Source organism: Chiloscyllium plagiosum, unplaced genomic scaffold (genome assembly GCF_037043375.1).
Source record: "Chiloscyllium plagiosum isolate Xiang-an unplaced genomic scaffold, Cpla_swu_hap1 HiC_scaffold_2, whole genome shotgun sequence".
Taxonomy (NCBI): Eukaryota; Metazoa; Chordata; class Chondrichthyes; order Orectolobiformes; family Hemiscylliidae; genus Chiloscyllium; species Chiloscyllium plagiosum.
In genome coordinates this window covers 70063219-70090691 of record NW_028270140.1, presented here as the reverse complement: position 1 = coordinate 70090691, position 27473 = coordinate 70063219, and the positions used below count along the sequence as shown (strand labels likewise).

Here is a 27473-nt window from a genome sequence, read left to right as displayed (position 1 = left end):
CGAAAAATAAGGATATGGCAAATGAGATTATGTTTCGGTTACACAATGCATTGATGAAATCACATTTGGAGTATTGTGTACAACATTAGTCATGTTACATAAGGAAGGATTTACTAGACTAATATCTAGAATGGGTGGATTATTTTATGAGGAAGATTAGACAGGTTCAACTTGTATCTGCTGGAGTTTAGAAAAGCAAGGAGTAACTTGATTGAAGTGTTAAAAATCCTGAGGAGTTGTGACAGCATAGATTGGAAAAAGATGTTTATTCTTGTGGAAGAATATAGAATCAGGGATCACTGTTTTTTGAAAAAAGGATTGCCTATCTATGACAGAAATGATAACATTTTTCTCACCGAGTGTCTTGAGTCTATGGAACTCTCTTGCTTTCTAAATGCAGTGGAAGCAGAGTCTGAGAGTATTTTAAATACAGAGATGAGTAGATTCTTGATAAAGAAGAAGTGAAGGTTTATCAAGGGTAGGCAGGATCATGGAGTAATCAGATCAGTCATGGTCTTATTGAAAGATGGAGCAGGCTTGAAAGGCCAGTTGATCTACTTCTGTTCCTAATTCATTTATTTTTATGATTGTGTTATTTCTATGACCAATTCTTTTAGCTATTTTGAGTTAACATCAAATGAAAGCATTCAACATAACTGTACTTCATCAAATCCCTCCCTTCCTCGATGTATTATATTGAAAGAAATATCAAAACTGGCAAATGCATTGTATATTTAAATATTCATCACACTATTAGAAAATCAAACTGTTAAAATTGAACATTGAAAAATAATTTAAGTGCCTATGTTTAAAATTATGTGCATTATTTTAAATTGTAAGTAATCATGATAAATTGAGAGGGAGGAAATGTATGGGACAATATGTAAATAAATTGAGAAAAATCTATCACATTAATCCATATAAAAGTAATATACTGCAGATGCTCGAAACCTGAAATAAAGACAAATAATACACCAACTATTCAGTAGGTCTGGCAGCAAGCCTGAAATTAGAAACACAGTTAATGTTTCAGGTCAACAACCATCTGATGAAAGATCACAAACATGAAATAATAACTCTTTACTCTCTCCAGAGATACTGCTAGACCTGCTGAGTATTTCCAACATTTTCAGTTTTTATATCACTTTCATCACTTTTCCACAAAAACATCTCAGTATTCATAAACTCACTTGTAAAAAGCTTGGTTCTCCACACCACATTTCCAAAGATGCTTGCAAGCAGCTGGAGTTGATGTATGATAAGTCAGTACTGTTTTCTTCTAAGAATGTGAAATGACAACCATTATTAAACTGGTGTCTAAAAATACATGTAATAAAAATATTAAGGCAAATAGAATTGTATTGTGGGTTTACCTACAGCACGTGAACTGCAGCAGTTCGAGAAAGCATCTCACCACTATGTTCTGAAGAGCAACTGGGGATTGGCAGTAAATGCTGGCCAACCAGTGATGCCCACGCTCCATAAGGAAATTTTTAAAAATGAGCAAAATTACTAACTATTACCATGGTCATCTTTCAAAGTATTGATGCTTCATTCAAGTTCTTGTTTGCTATTTGATCATGTGGGACTGAAGGTATGTACTCAACCAAATATTTACACCTGTACTCTCCAGCAGGGTCACATCTATAGTGATTAGAATTGACATAGTTTGCTTATATTTTTCTCCTGCTAACAGACTCTGAAGCCAGTTGGGAAAGACAGAACACAGGTACATATCACTGCAACAATGCAAATCTGGTGAAAATTAATAAGAGCAGATCAGTAAGTTAAGGGCAAAATATCACACTCATGAAGAGAAGGAACATTAAACCAGAGAGGGCTTCATTCAGAAACTATTGATAGAGGAACAGGAGCAATAAATATATATGGAACAGTAGAGGAAGAGAAAAAGAACAATTAAAAAGAAACAAGAAGCCAGCTAAGATAATCTTTAAAGGATTTGTCTATTTACAATTATTAGGTTATGTTTATCATCTTCCCATATCTGGGGTTGTTTAAGTACAATGCAATAATCAACAATATGTTTATTAGCAAAATAATATGAGCCTCCATTTTTAACATTCCCTTGAAGTTTTAAACTTTGCATAAAAGTTCTCTGAAGAACTGTAAGCTATCAATGGCATGGACCTCCTCTGGATGAGGCAGTAAATCAAAGTTCTACGATCCTCCTGTGGTATAAGTAAAAAAATTCCCAAAACACTATCCCAAAGCAAAAAATTATTGCAGTGCCCTGGCCCTCAGTCAAACATCACTAATAAACAGATTAACTGGTCACGTACATTAATGTTGCTTGTGAAAACATTTTGATATGTATAAACTGGTTGCTCTGCTTGCCTACAACAGTGACTACTCTTCAAAAAGTACTTAATTGGCTGTAGTTGATCACTTGAGATGTCATGGGGATCTGAGAAATTCTACCAAAATGCACATTCTTTCATTTTTGTTTCCTACTTAGTAGGTAAGTTTTTTTGTTCATTCATAGGGTGAGAGTATCATTATTTCCCAACCCTAACTGCTCTGGAGCAAGTATTGTATCTGGCCTATGTTGAGTCTCAGGCAACATTATCTTTTACATATTCTTCCATAAATCCATAATTGCTATTGGCAATTACAAAAACTATCTAAGATGCTTCACAGGAGCATAATTTGAGCTGGAAAGACATTGATCATAAATGTAAGTTTTACAGACGACTTTAAAGGAGGACAGCAAAATAAAACAATAAGGAAGCTTAAGAATGACTTGAAGGAGTTAGGACCTAGACAACTGAAGGCACAACCATCAAAACTGAGAGAAGTGGAGAATGATCAAGACTTCACAGAATCATAGAATGTTTATGGTTCAGAAAAGGGCCAATTGGCTCATGATGCCATCACTTTAAGTCTAGGCCTCAAGTGAATAGGCCCTTCCCATCCATCCTATCCATTTCCTTACAATTTTGTATATCTCAATCAAATCTCCCCTCTCCTCCTCCTCCTCACACACTGTCCCTTGGGCTTAGCAAAAAACAGGCAAGTGGGCAGCCAGGCAGACAAAGATGTTGTCAGCCAAGTAGACAAAAAAGTCTTGGAGTCCATCAACTCCAGCTGATTATGAAACATCACAAATATGTGCTAAGCTACAAAAAGATTTTGAAGATGACTCATCAAACCAAAGCCAAGCTGAATATTCTTGTCGATAACTGTTCAGTCTTGAGGAAGATGAAGATTCAGTATTATGCTGTTAGCCAAGACTGGCATGTACCATTACAGTAGCAACAACATTTAACTAGGTATAGTTTGTGGTAAATACTACAGAGTGTGCACACTGACTATCATTCATCCTGGTGATCCTGATATCATCTGGAGCATGCCATAACAAATCAGTGAGAAATAAACTTGTGGGTGGCACAGTGGTTAGCACAGCTGCCTCCCAGCGCCAGAGACCCGGATTCAATTCCCGCCTCAGGCGACTGACTGTGTGGAGTTTGCACGTTCTCCTCGTGTCTGCGTGGGTTTCCTCCGGGTGCTCCGGTTTCCTCCCACAGTCCAAAGATGTGCAGGTCAGGTGAATTGGCCATGCTAAATTGCCCACAGTGTTAGGTAAGGGGTAAATGTAGGGAGCTGAAAATGTGTTGCTGGAAAAGCGCAGCAGGTCAGGCAGCATCCAGGGAACAGGAGAATCGACGTTTCGGGCATAAGCCCTTCTTCAGGAATGTAGGGATATGGGTGGGTTGCGCTTCGGCGGGGCGGTGTGGAAGGGCCTGTTTCCACACTGTAAATAATCTAATCTAATCTAACTCTGAAATGTTCTACACATAAAGGTATTTTGTTTAAACAAAATGCAAAAATTCCATATTTCTTAACTAACTTATCAACCTATCTTACAATCATTAGGGGCCTGTGGATATTCACTCCAATGTCTCTCACTTCAACACTCCCTATTAATTATAGATTCCTTTGCCTTGTTCAGCTTGACCTCAAACATTTCTGGATTAAGTTCTATTTGTGCTTTTCTACCCACCTGACCAGTCCATTGATATCTTTCCACTGTCTAAGACTATCCTCCTCACTAACAACCATGTAGCTATTTTTTTTCTCATCTGCACATTTCTTGATCATGCTCTGTGCATTTATATCTAAATTATTAACACACAGCACAAGAAACATTTACTAGTAATGCGCCCTGCAGGACATCACTGGAAACAGCCTTCCAGTTGAAAAGACATTTACCAATAATCACCCCTTGTTTCCTGTCACTGAGCCTACTTTATACCTAGCTTGCTTGTTACATTCTCATGGATCCCACTTGAGTTTAAATTTTTTTACAAATCTGTCATGTGATATCTTGTCAAAGGCCTTGCGAAGTAAACATTGACCACCTCAACTGCACTCCTCTCATCAGTACTCCTTCTTCAAGAATTCAATCAAATTAGATAGATACAATTTTCCATGAATCCATACTAACATTCCTTAACTAATCCATGTCCTTCTAAATGATTGGTTATTCTGCCTGACTGGTCTGTGATTATTTGGTCTATCCCTTGCTCCCTTTTTAAACAAACATAAAACACCAGCAGTATTCCAAACCTCCAACCTATATCCAGTGAGGATAGGAAAGAGATGTTCAGGCCTTCTGCCTTTCTTCTCTAACTTCTTTTAACATTTCATCTGGACCTATGATTTATCCACTTTCAAGGATGCTAATTCCATTAATAATTCCCCTCTCCTAACCTTTATCACACCCAATACTTTAACCCCTCTTCAAATACAATATCTGCACCACTCTTCTTTTTATTAATAAACACAAAGCATTCTTTAAGAACCATAGGAGCAGCTTACACTCTACACATTGGGTATCTTTTCAGTCTTTTATGGGCCCTATTCTTTCCATAATTATCATCTTATGCTTAATGTATTGATAAAACGTTTTGAGTTCACCTTGATTTTACTTGTCAATATTATTTAATACCCTCTCTTTCCTTTCCTAATTTCCTGTAAGATCCTTGACATCCAGTGAACTCTAGATTTGGCTGTCCCACCTTTTTTCTTTGTGGGAACATGTTTACTTTGATCCCCTTGAATCTCTACTGAGATCGGACACTGACTTACTTTTAAGTAGACGTTTCTAGCCAATGTTTGCTCAATCAGCCTAATAAAATTGGCCTTGCTCCAATTGAGAATTCAACCTCTTCTTTTATGCATCTTTTTCCATAATTATATTAAAACTAACTGAATTATGATCACTATCATCAAAATACTTTGCCAGTGCCCCTCCTTCCACCTTCCCAGCTTCATTTCCTTACTAGAAGTCCAAAACTGCCCTTCTCCTGTTGGACTTACTATATGTTACAAAGTAGTTTATACAAAAAAGTCCTTCTGGTTGCACCTCAAGAATACAGCTTCCTCCATTCCTTTCACGCCAAAACTATACGTTAATATCAGGATATTTAAAATTCTGTTATTTTACTGCCATTTTGTTGAACCTATCAGAGATATGCCTATATCTTTGCTCTCAGGCTAATTTGGGCTGGATAATATAACCTCAGCAATATGACTGTCCTTTTTCAGTTCCTTCGGTCAATCCATATGGCTTCGTTTGACGATCCTTCTGACACAACATCCCTTCTCACAGCTGCAATTGTTTATTGATCCAAAACTGTCAGCTCCCTTCTTTTGTAAACCTCTCCCCATCTGTATCTTAAAAGTCTGTAAGCAGTAACACTGAGCTATCATTATCCACTAATTGCCTCCCTTCTATTTTTATTTCTGATTTTGTCCCAATTGAATCTATCCTCAGATCTCTACCTCCCTATCAACTTAATTAAAACCCTCCCTAACAGCACCAAAACAACTCACAATGAACTCCAGGTCCCAGCTCTGTTTAGGTGTAACCCATATTGTCTGTACAGGTGCCATCTGCCTCAAAGCTGGTCCCAATATCCAAAGAATCCAAAGCCATACCCGTTGCTCCAAATTTCCACCCACCCATTCAATCGCCTTATTTCCCTTTTTACTGTACACACTTGTTCTTGGCACTTATGCATGGGAGTGAATCAGAGACTGCTACTTTTAAGACCCTGATTGATCATTTTCACCTTAGTTCCCTAAATTCTGACCTCAGGACCACATCCTCTTTCTCCCTATATTGGTTCTGCTGTGGAGTATTGGCTGTTCATGTTTGCCACCCCCGCCCGACTCCTGAGATTAAATATCACCCTCATCAGTATTTAGAAGTGGTTGGAGCTAGATCCATTCAGGGTATTCCTGCATTATCTGCCTGGTCCTTTGTGACTGTTTAGTAGTCACCCATTCCCTCTCTCAACATATTCTTAAGCTGTTGTTGACCATAGAATCATAGAGACGTGCAGCACGGAAACAGACCCTTCGGTCCAAATCGTTCATGCCGACCAGATATCCTAAATTAATCTAGTCCCATTTTTCAGCACTTGGCCCATAACCCTCTCAACCCTTCTATTCATACACCCATTCAGATGCCTTTTAAATATTGAAATTGTACCACCCTCCACCACTTCTTCTGGCAGCTCATTCCATACACATCTATAAACATGCTATCCAAATAACTCTCTGGATGAATTTGACCCCAGAGTTGGAGAAATACATTTTTCAAAAGTTTACCAGACTGCTTAACAAACATCCAGTGCTGGATAAGCAGAAATCGTCTCTAATTAAATATTGGTGAAAAGGAAGCCATTGTTTTCAGTTGTCCCATCCTTTTCACTAGCAAACCTAAGATAAACCTGTTCTGTTCACAACATTGGTGTCATGTTTGATCCTGAGTTGAGCTTCCACGTCATCTTTGTACTGTTTCCAAGAACACCTGTTTTCACCTCTATAATGTTGCTTGACTTCCTGTTTCAGCTTATCTGAAACCTTCATCCATGCCTTCATAACCTCCTGATGTCTATTCCAACGCTGTCCTGGTTGGTCTGCCCAATTCTTTTTTCTCTAAACTTGAGGTCATCCAAAACATGTTGTCTGAGTCTTATCACATAGTAAATCCTATTCTATCAGCTCTGTCTTTGTTGACTTGCATTGACTCCAAAACAACATCTTGATTTTCAAATTCTCGTTCTTGTTTCACGTCCTTATCTCTGTAATCTCCACAAGGCCGACAACATCCGCAATATCTGTGATCCTCTGATTCAGGACTCTTGTGCACTCCTAATCATTAGTGTTCCATTGTCAGTGGCCTTGCATTCAATTGCTTGGTTTCAAGATCTTGACGTCCCAGTCTATATTTCTCTGCCTCTACCTAATTTTCCTCCTTTAAGACACTTTTAAGACATTTATGGGCGGCACAGTGGCACAGTAGTTAGCACTGCTGCCTCACAGCGCCAGAGACCCGGGTTCAATTCCCGCCTCAGGCGACTGACTAACTGTGTGAAGTTTGCACATTCTCCCAGTGTCTGCGTGGGTTTCCTCCGGATGCTCCGGTTTCCTCCCACAGTCCAAAAATGTGCAGGTTAGGTGAATTGACCATGCCAAATTGCCCGTAGTATTAGGGGCAGGGGTAAAAGTAGGGGAATGGGTCTGGGTGGGTTGCGCTTCGGTTGGTCGGTGTGGACTTGTTGGCCGAAGGGCCTGTTTCCACACTGTAAGTAATCTAATATAAAATCTACCACTTTGACCAACTGGTCATCCAACCAACAGTGCCTCATTTAGCTTGGTAACATACTTTGTTTTAATGCTCCAGTGAAGCATTTTGAATGATTCATTGTGTTGAATATCAATATATTGCTGTTGTACAGCTGGAAGACATGAGAGAGGGAGGGAGGGAGGATGGGTTCAGTTGGTCTCAATATCCTCAAGTATCCTGCTAGGACTTGGGCCAAGGACTAGCAAATGGGAGTAGGTTAGGTTAGGAAATCTGGTCAGCATGGAAAAGTTGGACCGAAGGGTCCATTTCTGTGCTGTACATCTCGAAAACTTTATGACTTGCTGTGAAAATTCACATATATAATGTCTTGTTGGGTGACCAATTCCCATGGGAATGCAGTGGGTTAGAAATACATATACACATAAGGACTGTGATGAACTGGAATACGGAACTGTTTGGACATTTCATATTAAAAAAGATGTTTACCGTATAGTTTCTGGGAGTTATATTCTGCAATAAGTACTGAAGGGATTATAGTCTGCTATAGTTCGTTCATTGTTTACAACAAATCAAGTGATTTTGGAGAAGCAAAACTTTTCAGAACAGATAAAAGATGAGATTCAACAAACTGTTTTAAGGGGTCCTGACTTGGAAGCCCTGACTTTCTTGTCTATCATTATTCTGTAGACTGCAGTTGCTATTTTTTCCATCATATTTTACCTTCATCTCGCAACTTTATTGGAAGGTGTCTTCCCCTATCCCAGGCCTAGAGACCAAGTGGCTTCTTATGGCCCAGAATGGCAATTTAGGCCTGGTGCCTGGCTAGGCAGTCTCCCAATGTGACAGGTCTTGTCCAGGAAGGACGGCCTCAACCTCAAGTGGCATTTTTGTCCCAGTGTGGAAGTCCTGTCCCATCATGGTGGTCTTCTTCAGTGGCTTCTGGGTATTCGAGCAGCCTGGCATGAAGGTCTAGTTCTGGTGCAGAGGTCTCATCTTAGCGTAGAAGTCTCATCCTTGTTTCAGAGGCAGCTTCTGGATCTCCAATGGTCCAGTGGGGAGGTCTAGTCCTGGCATGGAGAGCTTGTCTCGGTGTGGCAAGACGGTTTCGGCCTAGCGTGGTAGTCTTGGCCTGGTCAAGCATGGCTGTTTTGGTCTGGTTTTCTAATGTACCCCAAACCCAGGATTTTTTAACTGAACTGTAATGGACTGTTGCATGTGTTTCTTCTTATTTATAACTTCTATCATTAATTTAGGTGCCATAGTTTGGTAACTTATAAAACTTTTCACTTTGTTTTGTCAAAATACACATTACAATAAATTGCTGTTCTACTCTATTTTGTTCTAAACCAGAAACCACTGTCAAAATCTCTCTTGGCTAAAATATTATAAAAATCTGATAAACTTAAATATCAGGATTTCTAGTTGACTTTCATCTGATTTGATGATCACACTGATTGTACAACTGTCAGAATTGTGATTTCAATGACAGGAAGCTGACTGACTTATGAAAAGTCTTTTTTTTCTTTGACATTGAACCCTTGGCCCCACTGGGGTATTTTCCCATTTGCCCTTACTCGCTATAGAGTTGTTCTGTCTTGTCTGTCACGTGATTGTGCATGTTTAAGGGGGCAAAGTTTACCTCCTAGCAGCTGCTTTATTGATACAGAGTTTTGCCTTGTAAGAATATATTTGTTTATAATAAACACATTATTTTTGAGCTTAGTGAAGTAAACCTATGAATACAAAGTCTCTGTTGTCATGGTGAAAAAGGTAGAAAAGCAGAGTTGAGGATTATCCGATCCACCATGAACTCATTAAATGGCAGAACAGATTCAATGGGCTAAGTGACCTATTTCTACTCTAATGTCTTATCGCCTAAACAATTGTAAAAGGTCACAAGTGTGGAGAAAAATAAAATAAAGCAGAATTGCTCAGATTGAAATGGAATTTTACAAAGTTAATGTTGCTACATTTACGGAAGGTAGGAGAATGTACAATCAGGAGGAAAGCAAATTAAAAGATTTGAGGTAAAGTTGTCAAACATAATTAATGCTGATTGTACAAAAAGCTGTAGGTTTTCAACTCTGCATAGTAGGATGCTCAAGAAAAAAAACATAACTACCAGCATTTGCTATCTATGCCTCCACCACCAATGAAACAGGATGTAGATTTTCAACTGAAAGAACTGTGGATGCTGTAAATCAGAAACAAAAACGGAAGTTTCGGGAAAATCTCAGCGGATCTAGCAGCATCTATGAAGAGAAATCAGAGTTAACTTTCGGGTCCAGTGACCCTTCCTCAGAAGATTTTCACCTTGGTGGTCCTGAAGCCAGGAATTGGGGAGTTGGGCAATTAACCAATATCATGATACTACCTTGAGTAGCTGTTTCTGACCACCTCTTGAGTAGCTGTTCCTGTAAAAAAACCTGGAGTCAAGGCTCTCACTTCCTGAAGCATTGGGGGAAGTAAATGAGGGTAGACATTGGGTTGGGCACAGATGAATCCATTCTGTCCCATGACTGATAAAAGACTCACAAGCAGTGCCATCTTAGTGCTGAAAAAAATTGTACGATGTTCTGTGAGGAGACAGCTCACCGAGAGACAACTGTGAGCCCCATTGCTGATTAGCTCATTCGGTAATCTACTGCTGCCCTTTAAAAGTTGGTATAGTATGAAAAAACTTTAAATGAACTCCCAACCCAGTGCTTGACTAATCTGTTATCTTTGAAGCTGAAACACAGATTTCTTGAGAGCAGTCTTTAGCTGCTCGCTCTTCAACTGACTTCCTCCTGTCAAATAGACACAACTGTGCTAGTGGACACAGCAGAGATTCCTGATGAAGGGCTCATGCCCGAAATGTTGATTTTCCTGCTCCTCAGATGCTGCCTGACCTACTGTGCTTTTCCAGCACCACTCTAATCTTCACTCTAATCTCCAGCATCTGCAGTCCTCAGTTTCGACTGGTGGGTACAGCAGCTCAGCTCAGGTTTTATACAGTTCTTTACAATCCTACAATTCTTTACAACTACCTGGTCTCTGGCACCTCAGCAGAGGAGGTGAGAAACTGAGCAATTCCTTGATTTATCCAAGTTTGACCTGATACCAAGGCATGTGTACCCCTCAAGGAACTCTGTCCCCTTAAAATGTTGCTGCTCAGTCACAATGCATCCCACCCTGATACCCATACAGTAACAGTGAGGTTACCAAACCTCTACAAGGCAAAAATACTGACATTCTGAACACAAAAGACTATCAGTTACCATCATGCCAAGTTAATAATGCGACATACATACGAATAAATGGAATTCATCAGCCCCAATCCCAGGATGGCTGAAAATGGAAGCAGCCATGAAAACAGGGACATACCAGTCCTTCAGTTCATCAATAGAGAGCTCAAGATTTTAGTGCATAGGTGAAGACAGGTGGGTCATACTTATCCTCCAGGCCATAGGTTGCCCCAATCATAGCAAAGAAGGTATGAATGGGGATTGTGAAGGTGGTCAGCTGGTCACTGATGTACATGGGTGCAGTGCCAGAAACATTTTCATGATTTGCTGCATACTGGTAAGACAAGCAAGATTTTCACCAAGAGCTCCCTGTGGATCATAGACATATAAAGCACTTGGGGTCACAAGGTGCATGATGTTTCTCACCCTTGGAGAAATATGTGCCCAAGTCATTGAGATAGCATCAACCAAACAGGGAAATCAAATTCAATCCCAGCGGAAAATCCCTGTGCTGTGCAACACAGAGCTGCTTCATTACCCTTTCCCTCGTTCTCACAGGATGCACAAAAGAGGAAGAGGAAGTGGGACTGCATTGCTGAGGGCCAGATAAGCTGTGGAGGAGAATGCAAAAGGAGATCACAAGTATTCCATCTATTAAGCATCTGGTTGACAGCTAATACCCCATTCAGGTATAAAGGTTATGGAATCATACATTCCTTGCAGTGTGGAAACTGGCCATTCGACAAATCAGGTCCACACTCTGAAGAGCATCCTACCCAGACCCCCTACCCTATAATCCTGTATTTCCCATGGATAACCCACCTAGCCTGCACATCCATGGACACTTTGGGCAATTTAGCATGGCCAATCCACATGTTTGATTGTGGGAGGAAATCAGAGCACCGAGAGGAAACCCACACAGAGACAGGGAGAACATGCAAGCTCCACACGGCCAGTCGCCAGAGGCTGGAATCAGACCGGATCCCTGGTGCTGTGAGGCAGCAGTGCTAACCACTAAGCCACCATGTCATCCCACAGCGGGAGATGGCATCCTTGGGAATAGTCTGATGCAGATCTTGTGGAATGGCAGTGTTGAATGACGGAGGGTGCTGGTGGCATTTGCCACTACAGTTTAACCTAGCTGCATGTTGAACTATTGATGGAATGTTCAGTGTTGTCAATGGTGGTCATTAGGGTCTTCAAGCCTTACAGTTATATGCTTCTTTTTTTTTGGATTTGGATTGAAATGCTATCATGTACAAATTACCGTCTTAGACTGCCACAGTCATATGGCTTCCATCTCTACATCTCCAATAGTTTATTTATACATTACAATCTTTAGTATGGAAATAGAGAAACTATCTGATACAATTCCACAGTAAATTTTTTGGTTTATGCAATAACTGTGAAGATTTGAAAAAGTAGGAAATATAATTCCTTACTCAAACAAGATAATCCTGAGAAGACTACAAAGGAAGTTCTAATGTCACTCACCATACATATCAGGTCATGACTCTATTCCTTCCTCACACCAGTTAAAATGTTGATGACAAAAACGGAGGTGGGAATTCCACATGCAGGGATAGCCTCTTATTGATTTTCAGACTAAGCATTTCTGGTGCTCATTTTTAAAGGGAATTAAATTCTAGTTTTATTTTATTAATTCATTACTAGCACCTCTGCATCAATATTATTCTAAAACTAGTAGACAGGAATTGCAACAAAGCAGTCCCAAGCATTTATCCCTCCCTCTTTGGTCTCAACTCACTCATCTTGACAGGATGCAAAGATGGAGTAATAGGTGTAAACTTGTTAAATACTCGTTGAATAGAACAGTACATTCATCATTTTAAAAGATTCTACTACAACTGCAGGAAACAACTATACATCTTCTAAAATGCTGTACATTACAAATTATTTTTAAATAGTATTGTTCCATAAGCTACAAAATAATGTATTAAATTAAAGTGAACTCTAGTCATCAAAGCACAAAATGACTTCAATATGAATCATTGCATTGACACATTGTGGATTATGGGCTAATTGCTAAGACTACACAGAGTTCATTATTTATAGCAACTGTCAGTGTTGATTGTCACTAATAAAACTAGTTCAGTTATCAAATGAAATCCATAATTAAATTGATAGATGAGACACTCTGCATAATCAGAACATGTAGTAATGCAGTAATAATACTGCATAAGCAGACAGCAAAAGTCACAAGTGAAATCAGTTCCTGTTGAAAATTATGGATACAGATTAAGGACACTGAATTTATTACTAGGAATTCTTATTATCAGAAGCCAATACAGTATGTTACATTAACTATTTTTAATAGAATCAAAATGATCATGCAGCTGCAGATTACATGCAAGTAGAAATCTCTTTAATACTAGCTATGTTCATATTTTTGTTCTTGCTTTATAAGCCCTGCACACAAGAATCCCCAAAGTTTCAGCAAAGAAGAGGAAAGAAATTGATGAGGTAAGAGAAGAACAAAATGACAGTAGACTACCTAAAGACAAAGAAACAACTTATGATTGTTTCTATTAGTATGTAAATAAGAGCTTAGTGAAAATAAACTTTGGTCCATTAGAGGCAGAGACAGGTGAATTTGTAGCAGAGAATAACGAAATGGCAGAGATACTAACCAAATATATAGGCCTGGAGTTTTGCTGAGCCAGAAGACTTGGAACCTTTTTAAAAATGGCAATTGGGTCTCATTTCAAGCTTCCTGATCCCATTCCCAGGGTTTCCAATTTCCACCAGGGCTATTCAAAGGTGCAGGCTGGTTTAATGGCATGAACAGGCAACCTGGTCTCCAACCTTGCCGGGTTTAGTGCAGAGACAGGCATGGCCTACAACTTTGCAATTTTGATGGAGTTGGGCCAGTTTCTATAGGGCTTATGGATCATGATGCTCACTCTGTCCACAAGCCATGTTCTGACCTTCCCTCATCACTCATCATGGTTCCTCATGTCCCCAAGCCAACCTATGCCCCCTTCAATCAAATCCCATGGTTTCTCATACCCCCATATTAGGCTATGGCACTTCATTGCCCACAACACAACATATCGAATAATGAACCAAACAGTGACAATGAAATGTGCAAGAAAATCTTTTCATAAGAAGTTATTTGTTCATTACTTTCCACAGCAAAATTTTCAAGCATTTGTGTTCTTGTAACTTTGTATAAATAACAAATATTATTTAAATGGAGACACACTACACAAAGCAGCCACACAGAAAATGACAAAAAGTAGCATCCAAGGTTAGTTTGTAATAGGAACGGCAAATGGAATGTTGACCTTTATTTCAAAGAGAATGAAGTATCAAAATATGAAAATCTTGTCAAAGCTATACAAGAACCTGGTCATACCACATCCTGAATTTTGTGAACAGTTTTTGTCCTCTTATTTAAAGTAATATATACTTACATTGGTGGCAGTCCAGAGAAGGTTGGGCATGGAGGGATTTTCTTATGAGGAAAGTTTTAGCAGGTTGGACTTGTACTCATTGAAGTTTAATAGAATGAGAGGAGACCTTACTGAAACATACAGATTTATTAGGGGACTTGACAGGGTAGATGTGGACAGGTTATTTCCCTTTGCAGGAAAGTCTGTGGCCAGAGAGTATAACCTCAGAGTTGGGATTACCATGTAAGACAGAAATGAGAAAGAATTTCTTTATCAGAGGATAATGAATCTGTTGAATTTTTTTACTGCAGAGGCGAGGTTGTTAAGTATAGCCAAGGCTGAGATAGACAGATCATTAATAAGTAAGAGCATCAAGGGCTATGTGGAAAAGACAGGAAACTGGAGTTGAGGATTATCAGATCAAATCACGATACAATCTATAGAAACAATGAAATCTGCAGCAACAATAAGACATGTAAAAAAAGATTTTTATAAAAACGAGTCATTCGTTCACTACTTTCTTCTTTCTGCAAGCCAATAAAAGGTCAATCATCCAGGCTCTTTAAAGTGTCAATACCATAAATGAGGCTTGGCTGAGAGCCCAAATATCCATTGGAGTGCTGAAATGGATGAGACCCAAAGGAAACATTGCTTGATTAACAATTCTGGCTTTCTGTTCCATCTTGTCAAGTATATAATGTTTATTTAGACCATAGGAGTAGAAGTAGGTCATTCAGTCCAGCAAGGCAAAAGTGGGTACTGCAGATGCTGGAATTCAGAGTCTAGATTAGAGCAAGTCTGTCCTTCTATTCTAGATGTTGATCTTCTCAATGCCACTATCTCCATATCCTTTAATGTTGTTAATCACAGAAACCTATTGATTTCTATCCTAAACCCACTCAATGATTCAGTTTCCATAGCCCTCAAGAGTAGAGCACTGGTTCCCAGCCTTTTCAGATGAAGACTCGTGCTGCATGACTAAGTAGATTTCCATTCTCCTTAACATGCATGGTGACAAATTTCAGCAGACACGGCCTTCAGTAATATGCCCGAAACGTCAATTCTCCTGCTCCTTTGATGCTGCTGACCTGCTGCGCTTTTCCAGCAACACATTTTCCAGCTTCAGTAATATATACCAAGGATTTGGAGGAGTTGGTAGCTCAGATGCAAACTTTTTGCGGCATTCTTCTTACCTTGGCCACCAGTTAAAAACCACTGGAGTAGAGAATGCCAAGGATTCACTATCCTCCAAGTGAAGAAATTCCTCCTCCTCAAACTTAAATGAGGTAGGTGGTGACAGGATGTCAGGGGTGAGGACGAGAGTTTTTATGAAAACTGAAGAGAACAAATCCCACAGCACTGATGAAAATTCTTTAAGCAGCCTAATACTATAGCAAACGGTCCATTTGCTGTCTCCAACCTCTTGTCCAAGTTGGCTGCCCTGACTGCAGATGGCTTCCACCCTCCAGGAATGAAGTCACTTTCTCCAGAGGCAAAGGCACAAAGCAGGAAATTCACCCAACTCCCATTAATTGCCTCTTGAATGAAACTTCATATTTTTATGTCTATTGAAGCCAAAACAAATACCAGAAGTCATGAGGAAGACAGAGTCTAGAAGGAATGAGCTTAAAGAAATCAGTGTAAAAAAACTTGACTGGAGAAATTAATGAGGAGGAGGAGGGTCAATATTTCAGGCAAAAGCCCTTCATCAGGAAGGGCTCATTCCTGATGAAGGGCTTTTGCCTGAAACATTGACTCTCCTACTCCTCGGGCGCTGCCTGTCCTGCTGTGCTCTTCCAGCACCACACTCCCGACTCTAATCTCCAGCATCTGCAGTCCTCACTTTTGCCCTAGAGAAATTAATGAGTCTAAGTGGCATGGACCTGATGATCTGCATCTTATGATCCAAAAAAAAAGTCATAACCTAAAAATTGGATGCATTGCTTTTGATTTTCCAGAATTTTAGATTCCAGAAGAGTTTCCAAGAATTAAAAGGCAGCAAACATAACCCTGTTCTTTAAGAAAGAATGAAGAGAGGAAATGGAGTTCTAAAGGTCAGTGAACCTAACATCATTAGTGAGATAATCAATTATGAATAATTGGAGCCCTTAGAAAATCGGAATATATTCAAGCAGAGTTAACGTCAGTTTATGAACGATAAATTTAATTTGACAAATTTGATAAGAATTCTTTGAGGATGTAACTAGCAGATTGGATAAAAGAGAACCAATGAATGAAATGTATTCAGATTTTCAAAAGCACTTAATGAGTTGTCATGCAAAAAAGTTTATGATATCTAATTATGTCACAAGGGATTGGGAGTAATGTATAAGCATGGAATAAGGATTATTTAATTGATAGAAAGCAAAGAGTAGAAATAAATATAATACTTTCTGATATAATTAGTATGGTATACTTAGGCCTCAACTATTTACAATCTATAGTAATGACTAAGGTGAGGGGGCAGACTGTCAAATATCCAACTTCTCTGACAATATGCAGCTAAGTCCCCCAGATGAAGAGTGGATCTGAGGAGAGTGCAAGCAACTAGAATTGGTTTTGAATATTAGCCATGAGCTTGCTGAATGTCAAACTTCACAATGGGCTCACTGGCCGACTCCTGCTTTTATTTCATCATCGCAATACTATGGGACCCTGTGAGAGGTTTTCAATGAGAACACATAACATAGGGCAATGACCAGCCTATTGCCTTCCTGCTTGTCCCTGAACCTTCCCTATAAAAATGAAGCCAGGAAAACATCAAAATCAGCACCCTCTATATCATATTTAAAATGATAATTAACAGCAATTGAGTTTCATAATAAAATGTACTTAATCTTATGCTGTGAACATAATGTGGTTGGCATGGGAAGATGAGTGAGTAGGTTTTTTTTAATTAGACTATTGAAAGATAGGAAGGAAGGGGGCATACATACTTCAGGGGTGCTCTGTGTGCATCAGGAGCATCCCTCAAAGATGTTACCACCCAACTCCCTGCCTTTGTCAGTTTTCACTCACCACTCCTCTCCTTAGCCACAAATCAGATTAGCTAGCAGATTGCAAGAGTAATACTTTCTTTCTCTGAGGGATGGAAGTCCCATTCTCGATTAAGGCTACCTACGTATGTTATTGCTGCGGAATGATCTTTTGTAATGTGTGTCATGGGAACTGGGGAGGAGAGCAGTACACTGTCCCCCACCACCACCCCCACCTTGTAAAACATAGCTCTGTAAGACCTTATGTTCTGATCTTGTTTCTAATCAAGAAAGATTGTGAGATTGTGATAAAAAGTTGTTCTGCTTGACATAGCTATGATTTGTTTGGCAGTACTGGTGCTTAAGCAGCTCATCAACAGCTTCAAGTGTGAAAATGAGAATGAATGCAGACACAGTCCTTGGTGTCAGTTTCTGCCTCGTGAAAACACATTTCTGAAACATGTTTCTGATGGAAATACTGACATGCATCTGGAGGTTTAGTCCACAGAAACAGGCTGACTTTAATAATTGTTCCTAATGGAGAGAAAACATGCCCATATATTCACACACAAAATGTTATTTGCAATGTATGCTAGAAGACATGCACAGAACAAGTTTGTTAGTCAAGTTTGTTGGCTTTTAGATCTTTATCGTTTTTTTTCCTGTCTTTTCCATGTTATTGTGCACTGACAATATAGTATCTAACCTCTTTCTGAACACCATGAACATAAAATGTCTTCCCATCGAATTTCAATTTGCTGACATCAGACCTGGAAAAAAAGGAAAAAAACACATGAGGAGCTTAGGAGAAAATGAGGACTGCAGATACTAGAGATCAGTCGAGAGTGTGGTGCTAGAAAAGCACAGAAGGTAAGGTAGCATCCGAGGAGCAAGAGAATCAACATTTCCGGCATAGGCCCTTCATCAGGAATGAGGCTTGTGGGCCAGGAGACTGAGATAAATGGGAGGGGGTGGGGTTGGGGGGGGAAGGTAGCTGAGAATGTGATAGGTACATGAAGGTGGGGGAGAAGGTGATAGGTCGGAGAGGAGGGTGAAGCGGACAGATGGGAAAGGTGATGGACAGGTCAAGAGGGTGGTGTTCTTCCTCCAGGCGTCGGGTGATAAGGGTTTGGTAATGGAGGAGGCCCAGGATCTGCACATCCTTGGCAGAGAAGGAGGGGCAGTTGAAGGGTTTAGCCATGGGGTGATGGGGTTGGTTGGTGCGGGTGTCAGAGAACATCATATTCCACCTTGGGACCCTGTAACCACACAGAATCAATGTGGATTTCACCAGTTTCCTCATTTCCCTTCCCCCCCACATTGTCCCAGTCTCAAGCCTTCAACTCGGCGCCGCCCTCTTGACCTGTCTATCATCTATCCACCCCACCCTCCTCTCCGACCTATCACCTTCTCCCCCACCTTCATCTACCTATCAAATTCTCAGCTATCTTCCCCCCAATCCCACCCTCCCACTCCCATTTACCTTTCAGCCTCCTGGTCTACAAGCCTCATTCCTGATGAAGGGTTTATGCCCGAAACGTCGATTCTCCTGCTTCTCAGATGCTTTTCCAGCAACACACTCTCGACACATGAGAAGCATGACAATAATGGAAAATTAATCAAATGTGTTACTCTCCACACATGGGAAATGTAAAAATATGATCAGTTTAGAAAAATATCAAGCCAAAAAAGAATATAGAAATAAGAGGAGGCTATTCACTCTTTTCCGTCTGTTCAGCCATTCAATTAAATTAGGTTGGATATCTATCTTATTTCCAGCTACACAACCTGATACCATAAGTGTTAATAGACTATCAAACAAAAATCGACCAATCTCAGTTCTGATATTTTCAATTAACCTAGCCACAACAGCTTTTGAAGGACAGAGTTGTAGATTTTCTCTATTCTTCATGTGCAAACTATTACGATCCCTGAAATTAAAATTTGGAGATGAAGACCATTTGTTCTCTCCTAGAAAAGCATTATTCTCTCCTGACTCCACCAAATAGTATTTTAGCTTTAATATCCTTTTGTTTCAGGGCTTAGTTCCTTTGGTCCCCAGTGACATCCTTATCCTATCTGATTTCAGTGGCCAGGCAATCATTCACTGCCTGTTTCCCAGGTCTGGAAATAGGCAGGAGGCTGTTAAAATTGGTCAACTTGCCTGGCTACTGTCCTTCTCAGATGAGCACACTGTTTGCTTCATTGTTTGGAAGCTAAAAATGAGAACAACATGTCAAAAGTACTTAATTGGTTGCACTTTGGGATTTCCTAAGGAAATCAAAGGAACTACAAATGCAACTGATTTATTTTTCTTTATTTCTTATATCCAGAGCTTTCTATGAAACCATCCTATTTTGCACAAGTTTCTTCAGTTTTCTTGCAATAGATGAACTAACTCCTTGATAAGGTTTACCAAAAACTTGCTGTGAGTTTTATGCTAATACTGTAGCTATTTAAATAACACCACATAAAAATGTGAGTATAGATGTCACTTTAGGAGTTCCAAATGTGTTGCTAGTGGTGAGGAATACAGGTTCACAACATAGAAGTACACAACATAATATAGAACAACATTTAAGACATTTTGCATTAAACCCATATTACAATAACAGGTTAAGACTGTTCAATATGCCAATGAGATAGTATGCATTATCAAAGGTCATGATGCAATGTCATTTGATCTTGCTCTCCCTTGTAGCAAAATACAGTCACAGAGATGTTTCTTCAATAACATTAATGTTTTCCTTACTTCAAGCACTCTCAATTTTTTGTTTGCAGCACAGCAAGACTAAGAATATTACTTGGTGGCAGTGAGTGAAAGAACAAATTAGAAAGGTCTAAGTCATTGTCAAAATGCTGCAAACAGGTCACAGGTCCTGCAGATGTGTGCTGAGTGGGTGAGATGATTTACAATTATTACACATGCCAGCTTCGCTAAAAACCGAGCACAATGCAAGTCAATACAATATTATATAGAATGGGTACCTATGCAGACAATATCCTACTCAGGCAAATGTTAGATGCTAAAAAAGCTATGGAGAAGGAAGTAACAAAAGCACTCAATGACTACTTCAACCAACAAGCAAAGAAACACCTACTGTCCGAACCTGTTTTGCCACTTTAAATAACTTATGCACATATAAACTGAGGTCTCTCTGTTTCTGCACTTTAGAGTTATACATTTTATGCTTTATTGTCTGTCCATGTTCTTCCTACCAACACACATCTCACTCTCCTCCACTGAATCGGACTTCATCAACTTGCCTATGTCCTTCTAAAGTTTTCACTAACCTTTTCATAGTTTAAAATGCTTTCATGTTTCATATTAATCACAAGTTGTGAAAATTTGCCCTGGACACCAACGTCTATTAATATATAATCCAGAAAAGCAAAGATCTTAATACCGATTCATGGGAACTCAACTGCAACCAATCCAAAGAATCAACTATTAACAATTTCTGTCTGTTTCCTGTCACTTAGCTATTTTTAAAAAATCTATACTATGACTATTCATCTTATTTCATGAGTTCTAATTTTGCTCACAAGTCTGCTGTGCAACACTATATCAACAGCCTTTTGAAAGTTCAAACTCTTACATCAACAGCACTGCACTCACCAACCCTCTATGTTATCTCTTCAAAAACTCCAGCAAGTTAGTTAAATATGACTTTCCCTTAAGAAATCCATGCTGGTTACTTAATAACCCACAATTGTCCACGTGTCCATTAATCTTGTTTTTTTTCAGATGGTAACCAGGGAGGGCCGGGTGCTACATGTGCATAGTTTTCAAGGAGGGTCACTCAACCTGAAACATTAACTCTGATTTCTCTCCACAGATGCTGCCAGACTTGCTGTGTTTTTCCAGCAATTTCTATTTTTGTCTCTGATTTACAGCATCTGTAGTTCATTCAATTTTTATGTGTAGTCATTTTCTCCTGCACTTGTGGAAATCCAGCAATGGCAGTGAATAACGTTGGCTTTCTGTTTATTCTTTGAACAACCTAATAAATTCATTCATTCTTTGAAAAGTGTTACTTCCTGAATGCAGTTATGTGTGGCAAACTGTGATATACCACACATCCTCAGTGCAACCCTGGAAAAACCTGAAGGTGGGAGATAATGAGAACTGCAGATGCTTGAGAAGTCAGAGTCTATAAAGAGTGGGGCTGGAAAAAGCACAGCAGGTCAGGCAGCATCTGAGGAGCAAGAGGGTCAATGTTTTAGGCATAACCCTTCATCAAGACACTGCAGGTGATGGCGTCATTGACAGTGTGTATTGCTTACCAATCCAAGAGTTCATAGAACTTCCTGAAGGAATGGTCAAAGGGGAGTGATGACATCCTGTAATATTCTCAGCCAACTCTGGCAATGCCACTCTGATAGTTGAAGCTAGCTGTACTGGCTGTGAGATATTCAATAGCTCAATGTCACACATGATCTTGGTTACCCAGCATCCTGCACTGTTTGACCACTTACTGTCACTCCTTGTGACTGTCGTGGTCTCTGCTCTAGCTGGTCATGGACCACCCTCTACAGATTTCTCGACAGCTGCACCAATTTACCAGTTAGAAGAAAGAATGAGTGTACTTCACTCATCATCTTGCCTGCCTGAGATAATCTGTGAACAAATTGCAGGGAACAATGTGGTCAGCAGAGACTTCAAGACCTTTCCTCCTGTCCTGAGCACAAAGTCAGAGAGTCATAGAGATGTACAGCATGGAACTCATCCATGCCAACCAGCTATCCCAACCCAATCTAGTCCCACCTCCCAGCAACTGGCCCATATCCCTCCAAACCCTTCCTATTCATATATCCATCCAGGTGCCTTTTAAATGTTGCAATTGTACTAGCCTCCACCACTTCCTCTGGCAGCTCATTCCATACACATACCATCCTCTGTGTCAAAATTTTGCCCCTTAGGTCTCTTTTAAATTTTTCCCCTCTCACCCTAAACCTATACCCTCCAGTTCTGGACTGCCCACCCCAGGGAAGAGACTTGGTCTATTTATCCTATCCATGCTCCTCATAATTTTATAAACCTCTATAAAGGTCACCCCTCAGCCTCCAATGCTTCAGGGAAAACAGCCCCAGCATATTCAACCTCTCCTATAGCTCAAATCCTCCAACCCTGGCAACATGCTTGTAAATCTTTTCTGAACCCTTTCAAGTTTCCCAAAATCTTTCCAATAGAAAGGAGACCAGAATTGCACATAATTTTCCAAAAGTGGCCTAACCAATGTCCTGTACAGCCGCAACATGACCTCTCAACTCATGCACTCAATGCTCTGATCAAGAAAGGAAAGCATACCAAATGCCTTCTTCACTATCCTATCTACCTGCAACTCTACTTTCAAGGAACTATGAACCTGCACTCCAAGGTCTCTTTGTTCAGCAACACTCCCGAAGACCTTACCATTAAGTGTATAAATCCTGCTAAGATTTGGTTTCCCAAAATGCAGTACCTCGCATTTATCTAAATTAAACTCCATCTGCCACTTCTCAGCCCATTGGCCCATCTGATCAAGATCCCATTGTAACCCGAGTCAACGTTCTTCATTGCCCACTACACCTCCAATTTTGGTGTCATCTGCAAACTTACTAACTACAAAGGAACTTAGATTATCTGAATATCAATTATCCGAATGTCGGATTATTGGAATGGGATCTCAAGGTCCCAATAGAAACATTACGTCAAAGCGCTGTTTCAACCCTGATCGCATCTTTTGTTTACAGGTACAATGATTAAAAGTGAACTCGGCTCACTGAAATGCTGCCGAGCACAGTATTGGACAGTCCAGGTACCGTCTCTAAATGACTGACCTCCTGCCCTCTCTCTCTCTCCCCACACTTTCCCTGGAGTTCTAATAGTGGTGTCCCCTAAACCCCCCTTCCCCAGATAATCTCTCCAACATTGTCCTATACAGGGCAAAGGTGGAACATGTCAGACAGTTGCAGTAAAAAGTTGTGTGTGTGTGTGTGTGTGTGCTATTTGCTTACCCCACAAAGGCAGCAGCAGTCTTAATATTGGTGTCCAGTCCAGCTGCCCCAGTGGCTGGGGGGGTGGGCAGCAGACAGGGGCACGGGGGGAAGGGGGGGGTGGGAAACTGAGTTGGTGGAGCAGGGTGAATATGGGAAGGAGTTGTTTGGGGTTGGGTGAGGGAGGACTGGGATTAGGGGTGGGCAGGGGTTGGGGGTGGGGTTGGGGTTGGGGTGGGCAGGTGTTGGGGGCAGGGTTGGAAGCAGGCAGGGGTTGGTGGTGGGGCGAGGTCGGGGTGGATGGGGTTGGGGGAATGGGGTTGGGGCAGGGCTGGGAGTGGGGCTGGCATGGCGGGGATGGGGCAGATGGCATTGGGTGGGGCGGGGGGCAGTCAGAGATTTGGGGCAGACAGGGGTTGGGGGGGCAGAGGCAGGGGTGGGGTTGGGGCAAGATGGGGGTGATGGACTTGGGAACGCACCAAGGTTGAGGGCAGGGTGGGCAGGCAGAGATTGGGGGCGGGGTTGCGGGGCTGGGGTGGGGTAGGGTTGATGGGAGGATTGTGGGGTAGAGAGTGGGGGGGGGGGCAGGGTCTCCTGAACGGGGAGCAACCTTCACAGAAAACTCCGAGCCCCAGAGGAAATCAATTAACTGAATTATCAATTATCTGACCGAAATAGTGCCCGCCAATCTCGTTCGGATAATCAAGGTTCCTCTGTATACCTCTTATACTCACATCCAAATCATTTATATAAATGACGAAAAGTAGTACACCCAGCACCGATCCTTGTGGCACTCCACTGGTCACAGGCCTCCAGTCTGAAAAACAAACACCCACCAAGACCCTCTGTCTTCTACCTTTGAGCCCCTCTGTATCCAAATAGCTAGTTCTCCCTTTATTCCATGAGATCAAACCTTGCTAAACAGTCTCCCATGGGGAACCTTGTCGAATGTCTTACTGAAGTCCATATAAATCACATCGACCACTCTGCCCTCATCAAACTTCTTTGTTACTTCTTCCAAAAATTCAATCAAGGCTGTGAGACATAATTTTCCACGCACAAAGCCATGTTGACTACCTGTAATCAGTCCTTGCCTTTCCAAATACATGCACATCCTGTCCCTCAGGATTCCCTTCAAGAACTTGCCCACCACCAACATCAGGCTCACTGGTCTATAGAACCCTGGCTTGTCCTTACCACCCTTCTTAAACAGTGGCACCATATTAGCCAACCCCCAGTCTTCCGGCACCTCACCTGAGACTATTGATAATACAAAGATCTCATCAAGGGGCTCAGCAATCACTTCCCGAGCTTCCCACAGAGTTCTAGGGTATACCTGATCAGGTCCTGGGGATTTATCCACTTTTATGTGTTTCAAGACATCCAGCACTTCCTTCTCTGTAATATGGTCATTTTGTAAGATGTTTCCTCATATTCTATATCTTCTATGTCCTTTTCCACAGTAAACACTGATGCAAAATATTTGTTTAGTATCTCCCCCATCTCCTGCGGCTCCATACAAAGGCTGCCTTGCTGATCTTTGAGGGGCCCTATTCTCTCCCTAGTTACTCTTTTGTCCTTAATGTATTCATAGAAACCTTTTGGATTCTCCTTAATTCTATTTGCCAAAGCTGTCTCATGTCCCCTTTTTGCCCTCCTGATTTCCCTCCTAAGAATAGTCCTTCCGCAATTATACTCACTTGATAGATTCATTTGATCTATCTTGTCTATACCTTACATATATGTTTGCTTCTTTTTCTTAACCAAACCCTCAATTTCTTTAGTCATGCAGCATTCCCTATACCCACCAGCCTTTCCTTTCACTCCAACAGGAATATACTTTCTCTGGATTCTCGTTGTCTCATTCCTGAAGGCTTCCCATTTTCCAGCCATCCCTTTACCTGCGAACATCTGCCCCCAATCAGCTTATGAAAGTTCTTGCCTAATACATCAAAATTAGCCTTCCTCCAATATAGAATTTCAACTTTTAGGTCTGGTCTATCTGCTGGCCCCAAAGTGCTCGACTGACACCTCAGTCACCTGCCCGACCTTATTTCCCAAGAGTAGGTCATGTTGTTGCACCTTCTCTAGTAGGTACATCCACATATTGAATCAGAAAATTTTCTTGTGCACACTTAACAAATTCCTCTCCATCTAAACTCTTAACACTATGGCAGTCTCAATCTACGTTTGGAAAGTTAAAATCCCCTACCATAACCATCCTATTATTCTTACAGATAACTGAGATCTCCTGGCAAATTTGTTTCTCAATTTCCCTCTGACTATAAGGGGGTCTATAGTATAATCCCAATGAGGTGGTCATCCCTTTCTTATTTCAGTTCAACCCAAACAACTTCCCTGGATGTATTTCCAGGAATATCCTCCCTTAGTACAGCTGTAATGCTATTCCTTATCAAAAACACCTCTCCCCCTCTTCTCTTGCCTCCCTTTATGTCCTTCCTGTAGCACTTGCATCCTGGAACATTAATCCACCAGTCCTGTCCATCCCTGAGCCACATGATATCCCATTTCCATATTTCTAACAATGCCCTGAGTTCATCTGCCTTCCCTGTTAGGCCTCTTGCCTTGAAATAAATGCAGTTTAATTTATCAGTCCTACCTTGTTCTCTGCTTTGTCCCTGCCTGCCCTGACTGTTTGACTCACTTCTTTTCTCAATAGTACCAGTGTCAGATTGATATCTTTCCTCACTATCTCCCTGGGTCCCACACCCCACCTTACTAGTTTAAATCATCCTGAGCTGCTCGAGCAAATTTCCCTGCCAGTATATTGGTCTCCCTCCAATTCAGGTGCAATCCGTTCCAATGATCCAAAATGTGAATCCTTCTCCCATATGCCAGCTCCTCAGCCATGCATTCATCTGTTCTATCCTCTTATTACCAACCTCACTAGCTCATAGCACCAGAAGTAATCCAGATATTACTACTCTCGAGGACCTCCTTTTTAAATCCCTGCCTAACTCTCTGTAATCTCCCTTCAGAATTTCAACCTTTTCCCTTCCTATGTCGTTGGTTCCAATGTGGACAATGGCCTCCTGCTGGGCCCTCTCCCCCGTGAGAACATTCTGCACCCTCTGAGACATCCTTGATCCTGGCACCAGGGAGGCAACACACCATTCCGATTTTTCGCTGCTGGCCACTGAAACATCTGCCTGTGCCTCGGACTAGAGTCCCCTAACACAATTGATCTCATGGAACCCAACGTACCCCTCACTGCATTAGAGCCAGTCTCGATACCAGAAATTTGGCTGTTCGTGCTACATTTCCCTCAGAATCCATCACCCCCTACATTTTCCAAAACAGCATACTTGTTTGAAATGGAGTTAGCCACAGAAGGCTCCTGCCCTACCTGCCTACCTCTCTCACCTTTCCTGGAGTTAACCCATTTATGTGACTGTAACTGCAACTTTTCTCCCTTCCTATAACTGCCATCCATCACATCCCCTTGCTCTTGTAATTTCCTCATTGCCTCTAACTGTCTCTCCAACCGATCCATTTGATCTGATAGGATAAGCAATCAATGGCATTTATTGCAGGTATAATCATCAGTAACACAAATGCTCTCTAAACTCCCACATTCAACAAGAGCATATCACTCTACTAAAGGCCATTTTTGATGGGTTCATGTCACATTACAGGTGATCACCACTGCACTGCACTGCACTACACACACACAGATATTCCTACACACACACACACTCTCACATACACACGGACACAGATACACATAGACGCGCACACAGACACACACACACACACACCCTTATAGACACACAGACTTCCACACATGCACCCCCTCACAGACTTAAGACACTCTGCACTCACTATACACACACACACACACACACTTTCTCACACTCACAACCCCCACCCCAGACAGACACACACACAGACAGACAAAGACCCACCTGCACACATATATTTTGTGTGGTGAATTGTTTTGGTACTTTCAGAGTTACATTGCACTTTGCTCAAAAACCACATACATTCATGTAGAACTCTGAGCTCAAAAACTGCATGAATTTATGTAAAACTCTTATCTCACTTTTTAGATTGGAATCAATCTAAACATCAGGTCATAGACAGAGAACACAGAGGGCTAACACCTTCAACATATTGTCTAGCTATCACCATTGTTAACAGCTAACCCGAGAATGCAACTTTAAAAAAAAGGGTTTTGTGATTTACACATGAAAGAAGTGAAACTATCACTGTATTCTAACAGATGAAAGGCTTAACA

At 41.0% G+C, this 27473-nt stretch overlaps 1 protein-coding gene across 3 annotated transcripts in view; it reads right to left on the bottom strand.

The window, feature by feature from the left end:
- The window catches only part of frmd3 (FERM domain containing 3), a 218879-nt gene that overhangs the window by 45735 nt on the left and 145671 nt on the right, over window positions 1–27473 (bottom strand). For all 3 annotated transcript variants that reach the window (XM_043712851.2, XM_043712861.2, XM_087993336.1), the window contains 2 exons: window positions 17943–18006; window positions 1191–1279 (listed from right to left, as the gene is read on the bottom strand). In XM_043712851.2, the coding sequence (XP_043568786.1) occupies window positions 1191–1279; window positions 17943–18006 (153 nt within the window). The remainder of the gene's footprint in view (window positions 1–1190; window positions 1280–17942; window positions 18007–27473) is intronic.